This window comes from Takifugu rubripes, chromosome 8, assembly GCF_901000725.2.
Source record: "Takifugu rubripes chromosome 8, fTakRub1.2, whole genome shotgun sequence".
NCBI classification, from domain to species: Eukaryota; Metazoa; Chordata; class Actinopteri; order Tetraodontiformes; family Tetraodontidae; genus Takifugu; species Takifugu rubripes.
In genome coordinates, this window is record NC_042292.1 from 12,435,182 (window position 1) to 12,445,392 (window position 10,211).

General features: G+C 40.2%; 2 protein-coding genes across 4 annotated transcripts; both read right to left on the bottom strand.

Moving 5' to 3' along the window:
* Positions 1-2,909: 2,909 nt before the first annotated feature.
* Positions 2,910-4,915, bottom strand: LOC115250827 (cornifelin homolog B-like). Of its 2 annotated transcripts, XM_029841035.1 has the most exons (4): positions 4,378-4,915; positions 3,895-4,002; positions 3,464-3,618; positions 2,910-3,143 (listed from the first exon to the last, which is right to left on the bottom strand). In XM_029841035.1, the coding sequence occupies exons 2-4, from the start codon at positions 3,992-3,994 to the stop codon at positions 3,036-3,038; spliced, it is 363 nt and encodes a 120-aa protein (XP_029696895.1). In that variant the 5' UTR covers positions 3,995-4,002; positions 4,378-4,915; the 3' UTR covers positions 2,910-3,035. The 2 variants fall into 2 exon arrangements, with proteins under 2 accessions (XP_029696895.1, XP_029696896.1); XM_029841036.1 differs by lacking the exon at positions 4,378-4,915 and having other exon boundaries at positions 3,895-4,275.
* A 240-nt stretch (positions 4,916-5,155) lies between these two features.
* On the bottom strand, positions 5,156-8,034 carry LOC115250825 (placenta-specific gene 8 protein-like). Of its 2 annotated transcripts, XM_029841032.1 has the most exons (4): positions 7,924-8,034; positions 7,282-7,400; positions 6,916-7,070; positions 5,156-5,479 (listed from the first exon to the last, which is right to left on the bottom strand). In XM_029841032.1, exons 2-4 carry the CDS (start codon positions 7,379-7,381, stop codon positions 5,315-5,317), a joined length of 420 nt encoding a protein of 139 aa, XP_029696892.1. In that variant the 5' UTR covers positions 7,382-7,400; positions 7,924-8,034; the 3' UTR covers positions 5,156-5,314. The 2 variants fall into 2 exon arrangements, with proteins under 2 accessions (XP_029696892.1, XP_029696893.1); XM_029841033.1 differs by having other exon boundaries at positions 7,282-8,034.
* Between the last annotated feature and the right edge of the window lie 2,177 nt (positions 8,035-10,211).

A 10,211-nucleotide genomic window follows, 5' to 3' on the forward strand; every position in this document is an offset into this window, starting at 1 on the left:
GCTTACATATCCTGTGAATGGTCAAAGTTCATTTTGTCAGCAAATAGAGCTGGCAGATGTGAGAATCACAGCAACAGAATTGGGACTTAATCATGTTTATGCTCATTGTGATAAATGTCTCAGAGCAAAAAGAGCACTTACATAAATTTAGAGGCTCTGATTGATGTAAATGATGCCAAAAAGGGGGGATCCAGCCTGTCAGGGAATGAGGGAGGGAGGAAGAGGCAGGGTCGCAGTGGAGGGAAAATAAAAGCAGATGTGGAGATTACAAAGAGTGCACGAATTGCTGCTCCTATCAGTGAGCTACAGCCTTCCCCTTCTCTCCTCTGCTTCAGTGGAGTTACGTAAATTAGAACAGGCAGTACAAGAGGTCATTAGCACCAAAGGTGTATGTGGTCAAAGTGAAGGGAGCAATAAAATAGTTCCAAGTTCAGTATGATGGACTCGAAAATACAGGACAGCATCCATTATTGGTGTCCAGTTTCTTCATCAACTTGAGCTAAAAAATCTGCTCATTTAAAAATGAGAAGGGAAATTTTCTGCACGTAAAGGCCGGTCAGTGGAAATTGTGTCAAACAACTCCCCGCAGCTGCGAACTTGTGATCGCTCGCGTGCAGGCAAAGGGCGGTGGGCAGTAAACCGGAGGCAGAAACCCCTCCAGTGCCAAGGTTACAGCCTTCAGCTGCATGTAACACTTGAAAACTTGTTTTTAAAATCATTTGAGTTTTTCAATGCTAAACACCATTCAGTTTAATGGGAACTAACCCCTTTGATCATTTTAATATTTATATTTAGTGTTAACTAGCACTCTCACAATTTAACCACAACAATTGCAGAGAAGGTTAACTGCAATTCTGTGTGGACTTTTAAAAAATTATTTGTTTGCTAAAGTTTACTGAAGTGGTCTCAGTTCCTCAGCACTCTCTACAGTCTTTATGATAACAGCATTTGTATCCAGCATCGAGAGGCATTAAGTGTCAAAATATTAACAGCTCAGGAACTTGATTTTATTTTTTCAGTTTTAATAGATTTTACCTTGGGAGGAGACTGCAGGTAACCCTGGGAACCCTTTGACTGCCAGGTCACCCCCCCCCCCCCAAAGAAAAAAGAAAGTATTACAAATACATGTTGATAAACACATTTGTTGCCATTGGTATCACACAAATAAGGAAGGCTGTTGACTGTGCTATTTCCCCCTCATGGGAATCGTATTTTTACTTTTTTTTTTACTCTCTGCACCTTTTCAAAGTTGAACCGAAGCCCAGATATGTGAACAGAACTCACGGGATGCTGGCTGGTTCAGTAGCTTTCCTTCCTTCTTTTGTTCAGCATCATGATATGGCTCATTTAAATCCTCCACACACGCCATTTGTTCGCACACAGCCCCAGCATGTTCTATCACATAGCAAAAGTTGTTTACTGCCTCCTCGGTTCCTTGCTTGGAAATAGTGCAGTCACACATGTCTTTAATAAAATTCTTGTGTTTTATAATTTACAGGATGGAAAGGAACAAAACAAATGTATTATCAAAACATATTTCCCACATTGTGACACAATATTGTTTTTCCAAACATTAGCCCCTTTGTACCGATGAGAAAATAATAGATCTTTTCTCAAAGTTTCGCTTTTAGATTATTTGACATGAGTATTATTTATTTTATTTTTTCAAAGAAAATGTCTTTAGATCTATTTTAAATTACACAAGGATAAGTTCCTAATGTAGTAGTTAGCAAATGGTAATCAAGTGATACACCCTGCAATCCAACTTCACTTCTATTAAACAAAAAATTGGTCACCTCAAGTCTAACCCAAATAAAAGCAGCATTTATCTCTTTCCTGCAGTCTACCACAATCATGATCGGTCCAATCAAAGGGTTCCCAAGCTTTCCAGGCACACAGGCAATACAGCAAAATACGTAGAAACATCACCTTTTAGAATGTAGCTTTCTAAATGTATTCACTCGACAGCAGTGTGATTCTGTATGGCTCTATAGCCAGACATAGTGTATGCTTTTTTTTTCTTTTAAAAAAAAAAAAATAACGATTAGAAATTGATACATTTTATTTTACCAACATTGCACCTTTTCTTATTTTCCCTCTTTCTGAGGCCCTCTCATGCCCCCTGATGGCCCCTCAACTTGGAAATCTACTGTCCATATCAAACACAATCTTGAGACTGGACTTCTGTTAGTTTCTTATCCCAACGGTTTATTTTTAAACTGAAGAAACATCTTGGGTAAGATGTGATACATCTTCAAAAAAACTGAAAACAACTGAAGTCTAGTTGAATTCTCTTAATCCAAGATTCACTAGTCTAATCTATAACACAGTTCAGGTTGTTCAACAGTGCAATTTTATATTTTTAGCTAACTGCTAGTAGTGTAATACTAGTATAAAGCAGCTTCACACTAGCTCATCTACAGTTCTGACAACTATTTCCTATGTTTACCGCTTTATTGGTGGATTCCCTGTGAGTGATTGTTGCTTCATTTCTAAATTTTAATATGGGACTGAATTGACTTCACTTTTTTATTCACTTTAAATTGTGATTGTATTGTATTCATTCATTTGTCTATTGATGCATTGCAACCAGATCTTGGCAAAAGCTGCTTCATGGCAATATCCTTTGAAACCTATAGATATGGATAAGCTGTTTCCTTAAGCATTCCATTAGCATGCACTGGGACTTCAACGATCTCCACATTTTTCCAATGAGCCAGTTAAAACAATTGTTACCGTGTGAAAAAGTCTATGGTCAAGTGACCATCTCAAGAATGGAATCTAGGCTGGCTGTTGAAGTAGTTTAGTCTGAAAGGGTCAAGATCTCTTCAGCTTTAGCTCAAAACTTGCTAGATGTTAACTGAGATCATTTTGTTCCTTAGGTCAAGATGTTTTAATTGGAAAAAAAAACAACAACCTGTAAACAAGGTAAAGAATTATGTGGGAACCATGACGATCAAGAAGGATATGCGATAAGGCGGCTGTTGATGCCAATTTAAAAAGACGTAAATGGTGTTGACTGTTTTTCCAGGCTACTACGCTATGGTGATGGGATTCTTCCTTTTCTTCATTTCTCTTGATATTTGACACCATGAGCAAGGCCCGCAGAAGCAGGCGTACACACAGTCATTACAGATGGAACCCTGTGGGGACAGAGACACAGTCATGGGCAATAGTGGGACAAAGGACTTCTAGGCATGGTGTAAATACTTGTGGGCGGGGTAAAAAATTGGGTTTACTGGTGAGAGCGCAGCATTGCCACGGGACTCATTAATCAGTGTCAGCATTCTCGCAAACAAATGAAGTGGAACAAAGGAACATAACATGCACTGGGCTGACTTTAGAGACCACACCGTGTGAATTGTTGAATGTCGTCTGGGAATATGAGAAGGAGATCTGATAAACTTGTGACTTTTTAAGTGGGTGGACGCTAAAGGCTCTAATGCAGCCTGGGCGCCTTTACCTCTATGCCATATTGTTGGCGTACAGACACCCTCAGAGCTGTGGTTATAGGTGGAATGGCTCCAAAGGCGTCCAGCAGGGGTAAACAAAGACATTCCCCAGCCTCACGCGCTGTTATGCAGGCGAAACATGGGAAGCACCAGAAGGCGAAGCAGCCTGAAACACAGACAACTATTCAAAATGCGTACCTGTCTCTACATCATCGCATGAGAAATTGCAAATGGTGTTTCTTAGAAGTGCCTGAATGCCTCATTACAGCAGCTAATCTCCAATCTGACATCTATTGGCGTGCCCCATCAGCCGTTATCATCATTGAGAGGCAAATTTGCATGAGAGGCGAATTTAAGCCTGCCAGAAATTTATGATACCGTGTCTGTTTTAGATTTTTTTTAAATACGAGCGTAAACTTTTGCAGACAGTTTCAGTACTCACACTGCGGCAGGTCGCTCCAGCAGTCACAGATCCCAGAGCTCCATCTGTGGGCCATTGTGACAAAGGGCCTAGGCTGGGTCTTGACCGTCGTGTCAACCATGACATTAGCTTCAGAGCAATAAGAAAAGTAATATTCAGTGAAGCATATAACATACAAACATATAATAGGTAGGTTTTCCCTCCTGGTAAAGTTTCAATGAAATATTGAAACCATTTGTATTTTGGTCAATTTGCTCTCCTGTTAAAGCAACAATAATAATACCAATAAATGTTATTAATTTCACAGTTGATTTGAAAAACACATTTAAAACTGCTTACACCTCAAAACATTATATACGACGGAAATCCCAATATTCATGCGTAACATATAAAGTTAATATAGTAAATGGGGGAACTGACTTTTTACTGTAAAAAATAAAATTAACTAAATCAAAATTAAATATAAAACGCTGCTAATATTTGTTAGGTGAAGACCTCACTTACCTTTTTTACTACTGGGTTTGAATGAATGATGGATTTGCGTCACATCGCGACAGCTCTTAAACGTGTGTCCCGATTGTGACAAGATAGTGGCGACTGCACGTCACTGACCAGTTCATCCAGTCTGACTCAACCTTCCCTAATCAAAATATCTTGTCAGCACTGCACAAATGTGGGGTAGTAACAATGAGAATTTTCAATTAAGTGCATGGATTAAAAAGGATTTTTTTTCACATTTTAAGGTTGCAGCTGCTTGTTAGAGGTAAATACTCTTTGCTATGACACATAATTTTACCTCTGGGGCTCTTCCATTTGTCTTGATCATCTTGAAATGCTTCCACAACTTCAATAGTGTCCACTGAAAGTCAACAATCTTGACTGTACATGAGTTGGAAAGATGCTTCTTTGTAATTAAGTCTAAGAAAAGGCCTCCACACAGGATTGTGTCTGGGGAAGCTCACACAGTAATCTTTGGCTTTGGCAGTAAACAACTTTTGAAAAGGTGCAGAGAGTTTAAAAAAAAGCTCTAGGTAGTCCTGGTTGACCCAATGTTTTTTTTTACTGTATATGATAAAGATGGAGATTGCTGAGCTCTTAGAAACAACAAATGAAGCATTTTTTTTTTTCCAGCCTATTTCAGATCTCTGTCTTGCTACAGTTGACTTTGAGATCTTTTGACCTCATGGATCTCATATTTGCTCTGATGTGTACTACAAACTGTATTAGATTAATGCATAGTTGATTTAAGAGTTGCAGAAATGAGACCACAAAAATACCACTGTATTGAAATAGAAAATCATTTAATTGCTAAAATGACATTATTCATCATGATACATTGAGTTCATCCTGGGTCAAAGTGTACTTGTTGGACACATTGTGACCAAGCTGAAGTGTCTGCAGATCAGAAATAAATCTACTCTGGGAGGCCACCGTGCGCCTTCTAGACCAAGTGCGCCCCCTGCAGGGAGTCGAGAGCGGTGTATCTGGCTGAGGAAGAGGACGAGGAGGCGTAGGATGCCGCTCTCCTCTTCAGCTCCCTTGAGATCTGAAGCCAAGATAATGGGTAGCAGCAGCATCCATACAGGCAATCGCTGCACACGTTTCCCTGTAAGACACACAGAGAGAAGCCCGTAGGTGGGAAGCTGGAACAAAAGGTGAAAATGGCTACATACGTACAGAACATAATGCTTCAGTACCTGTCTGTTTCATTTATCTGACAGATGAAAATACAATTATTCACTTTTGTCAAAAGTAGCCAAAGAGAGCTTCCTATTTGCACTTTGTTTTCTGGGGATAGTTTCTGAAAGCCTTTGCTCCTAGCAACAGCAATCACCATAAAGAACGAGTCAGTAATGTCAAGATGGAAATGTAGGAGGGTGAAATTTAATAAATCAATAAAGTCTGAGAGGCACACTTTTAACAACAACAAAATGAAGATCATACTTCCTCCACGTGCAACACGAGCATGGGATTTCTCATTCACGGTGCTGAGTCAGCACTTTCTCTCCGTTTTCATCACTGTGGGCTTCAATTTTGCTTGATCCTAATGTGCCGGAATGCTAGCAAGATGTACAAAGCTGTTATCACTTCAAAAAAGGAGGGAGTGGTCAACAAAAACGGACAACACAAAGTTCAAACACTGCAGCCACTGCACATTCTCAACGAAAATGGATAGAGCAAAAAGAAGCAAATGCAACTCCAGTTGAGTGTGTTCAGCTCATTCTGCTCAAGGGACTCCATGTCACTATACACTCTTAGCCCTGGCTAAGCTTACAGCCTATAGTGCACCACACAGCTGGGCCTATACCCAGCATGACAAGTTCTGTTGTTATGTAATCCATTTTTGTGGGGTTTTGATACTTTTTGGAGAACTTCTGCTAGCGTTGCTAGCCCGACCCTTTTCATGCATCTGCAAGTGACTTGAGAAATTGGTGTAAATTTTGTTTTACACTGGTGGTAGTCATAGTTACGGGATCCTTCCACCCGTAAGAGATCAATTGCCTTCGCCGGCCTACATGTTGGGACTTGTTTTCAGGATAACTTCTGGCATCTTGCTACTCAGTGCGCCATGGTATTGACAGCCGAGCCGCTGCCCACTCCACCTCCAAGGGAGCCAGCATTATCTGCTCCCTCCTTCCTGATGGCAGCTCTCCAGCTCCAACCACTCCCACCCCCAGGTTTATCTCTCCTCCTTTTTGCTGTCCCAGTAACACATGTATAACTTTTCCAGTGCCACGCTCCCTCTGTTGAGCACCTGTCTGTGCACGGAGACCTGGTTGCTGTTGAGATCGGCGGTCACACAGGTGAGCGACGAATGGCACAGCGGCAAAGCTGTGGGTGGATGCCCTGAGCAGCTCCCATCTTAAGGCCCTTACCAGAATTTTAAAAAGCCTCTCATCACATTAAAAGGGTTCTGTACTGTTTTAAAAAGTACTTCTACATACAACATATGTGAGGATGACGTAACTTGAATGCTAAAAGTACGTTTCAGATAAGGCCATGACGCCCTCTGAACGTTGGCATGTGGATTCTGGGCCTTACCGGGATGCTGTATCGTTGCCTGACTGAGGCCCTCATGGCCAGCGAGGCTGGGGGGACACAGCCGATACAGTCCAGCAGAGGGAGGCACGGGCATGCACCTGCGGCGCTGGTCACCTTACAGGTGAACACCGGGAGGCAGCACAGCGCAAAGCAGCCTGAACACACATACGCACACTAAGCAGCATGTCGTTTCAAATAAATATGACCACATCCATCATACCAAGTAGGATATTTGTTGGCAAGACAGTAGAAGGTTTAGCACCCCTAGTGGTTAAAATGAGGGCTTCAGTGTCATGTTCTCCCCTGAAGATCACATGAAGAATCAACAAAAAAAATGAAAAGGTCAATGAAATCATGGGGACTCACAGTCTCCCATATCCTTGTAGCACTCACAGAGACCAGTACTCCACTGACCCTCCTCTGGATCCCTGCTCAGTGGCTGGACCTCAACCACTTGACGAGACATAGCCAAACTGCCCTATTTCCTTAAGAAAATTAAGGAAATGAAACATAAATACCACCACCAAAATTAATCTCTGTAATTATTGTTTAATTAAGAATCCTTTTCCAGTCGAGAGTAATAATATTTTCTTCCGAACGCAGTTTAAAGTGTTTGGTTATGTACTTTAAAAAAACATATAAAAGCATTTGTGTAAGAGTATTGTGCTTGAAATGCTATTTCTTATTAGCATAGATGGTATTTTAATATAATACATCTTTTACTTGTACAAATGAATAATTTTCCTAGTGTTCAAATAGTGTTGAAAAGTAAAAAAAATACAACACTCCCAGTTTCACCCATTAGTTAAGGAACTAAAGTAAACTTCTTCTGTGCCTCACAAATCTGAGAAAGGCTTATCTTTTCACACAGAGCTGCCAGACTAAACAAAATGCCACTTCTTGTTGATGAGAACCAAGACTATCTCTGCGGAGGGTTACCTTTTCTCATCAATGGCTCCCTTCCGTTCAAAATAAATGTTTAACTACAAGTAAGAATAAATCACCTACCTTTTCTGGAGATTAACCTAAGCAGAGGGCAAAGTTTGCTCTCTCTTTAATCTTTTTCTTTCGCACTCTTTAACATCGATATGTTGTGTTTTCTGGTTGCTCAACTGCAGTGTTTTGGATAAATATGACACAATATGGTGAAATTTGAAGCTGCTGACTGGGTCTTTGACGGCTGAATCAGAGAAAGTGTGTGTGTGTGTGTGTGTGCGTGTGTGTGTGTGGGGGGGGGTTACATGATCTTTGTGACCCATCTCGAGACCAGTATGGGGTGGCCAACAGTTTGGCCCAAGATTAGTTAGTTCCACCAGAAGAGGTACACATTTTTAATTTTGAGGGGGGAAAACTGCTTACGTACAGCTTTAAAATTACAATTAATTTAATCTATTGTCTTGTATTTGTTCAATTTGCGCCGTTTGTACAGTTCAGTCTTTAGGCTTTAGAGCCATAACCCTAAAAGAAATGTTTTTATACTGTATATATATTAGAAAATAATAATATAACAAAATGAAGGAACATCCCCAGAAGGACATTTTTTTTAATTTAAAATTCAGTGTATTACACACAAGATGCATATCACTGTACTATGAACACATGCACGTGCAATTATTAAGGAAAGGGGGGGTGTCAGAAGGTGGCCATTACCAGAGCCATTTTTAATCATTTTTGTTTTGCTCACACACAGCAGCAGGGTTCCAACAATCTGCCTGCACCTCTCCTGCAACCAGCCCACAATTTTGGTCTGTAACTTGGACTCAAAACCGAAAACCCGCCAACTCTCAGGCCAGTCCCCGACAGACAAGGTTGAAATTACAAGTGTAAGAAAGTAGCTCATTCCCAGGAAAGTTCTAGATCTGTTTCCCACATTTTTATCATAAAACATCATCCAATTAACAGGATTATAGCAAAGAGATTAGAGGTTTAAGCCATCCCTTAAAATAAAATATTTTCTTTCAGTAGTAATATTGCTCCTTTTCATTAGCTAAGCATTCAGACTACTAATAAAGCTAACAATCTTAACTATGAAAATTAGACAAAGTATTTTAAAATCTAAAGTATGTAAGCATCACACACATTTGTGCCACTTTTCTTTAATACCTCCTCTGTCTTATCTATTTCTAAATGAGTGAATTTGGAAAAAGCCCCCAGAGGCAAGAATCAGGCCCACATCAAACAAAACCCCACTTGTTCCATCAGGGCTGCAGCTGACACGGATGAATACATTGAAGATTAAGATTAAAAAGGGGCCTGAAGAAAATGTAGAAGCACAGACATGAACATCTATGATTAGAAGTGTACTGGATATCACACATAAGCATTATTTAAGGTTTCAAGTCAACCTCTTATAAGCCCATTTTCTACATCAGGTACTTTTGACATTTACCTGGGACTTTGAAAATCGTTGGTGCTGTTATATTGAAATTTCCCAGGTAACTTCATCACAACTAAATAGTTCTCTAGAGAAGTAGAACTTTTCGGGATCCCTGGTAGTGGGTGTGGAAATCTTACATTTTTTATCCATCCCATCCATCCATCCATCCATCCATCCATCCATCCATCATCCATCCATCCATCCATCCATCCATCATCCATCCATCCATCCATTCCATCCATCCATCCATCCATCCATCCATCCATCCATCCATCCATCCATCCATTCACCCAATATTAGGCCTGGCCCTGCTCAAGGTTTCTTCATGTTAAAGGGAGCTTTTTCTTACCACAGTTTCTACCACATGCTACTGCATGTTAGGGTAGTGAGGCTCTGAGTTTCTGTAAAGCCTCTAGACACAATATTGTTTGTAACAGACACAGACACTAAAGTTGATTGTAAATTGGATTGTTTCGGACTGTGGAGGAGGAAACCAGAGCACTTCACATGAGAATGTCTGAAGCTGTGATAGGACCCAGGACTGTGTTTGCTATGAGACAATGTTGGAAACACTACACCTCCACCCCCCCCCAATTTTTAAAAATGTATCGCACAAATTACACAAAAAAATGCATTGTTGTTTATGCTACATCATTTTGATGCCATAAGTTAATAATTCTGTTGAAATTGCAACTTGTTCTCTTTGTAATTTTGGTGGATTTATTGCTGACATAAGATATTTGTATGCATCTGAACATTTTCATTTAAGTGCCATTTACTCATGTTTATCATCTGGTGTTAGCAAAATAATTTGAAAAGGTATGAAGAGATTGTCGAGACATTTTCAGGAAATTTGGTGATGGTGATGTTCCAGATTCTGGAGGGACTTTGACCTTTTTGACCTTTTCATACTCTGTAT

Coding starts and splice junctions, on each gene's coding strand:
- LOC115250825 (XM_029841032.1), bottom strand. CDS start 7,381: ATGTCTCGTCAAGTGGTTGAGGTCCAGCCACTGAGCAGGGATCCAGAG. Junction 7,071..7,281: donor CTACAAGGATATGGGAGACT/GTGAGTCCCCAT, acceptor ATGTGTGTTCAG/GCTGCTTTGCGCTGTGCTGC. Junction 5,480..6,915: donor GGCAACGATACAGCATCCCG/GTAAGGCCCAGA, acceptor TGTGTCTTACAG/GGAAACGTGTGCAGCGATTG.
- LOC115250827 (XM_029841035.1), bottom strand. CDS start 3,994: ATGGTTGACACGACGGTCAAGACCCAGCCTAGGCCCTTTGTCACAATG. Junction 3,619..3,894: donor CTGGAGCGACCTGCCGCAGT/GTGAGTACTGAA, acceptor TCTGTGTTTCAG/GCTGCTTCGCCTTCTGGTGC. Junction 3,144..3,463: donor GCCAACAATATGGCATAGAG/GTAAAGGCGCCC, acceptor CTGTCCCCACAG/GGTTCCATCTGTAATGACTG.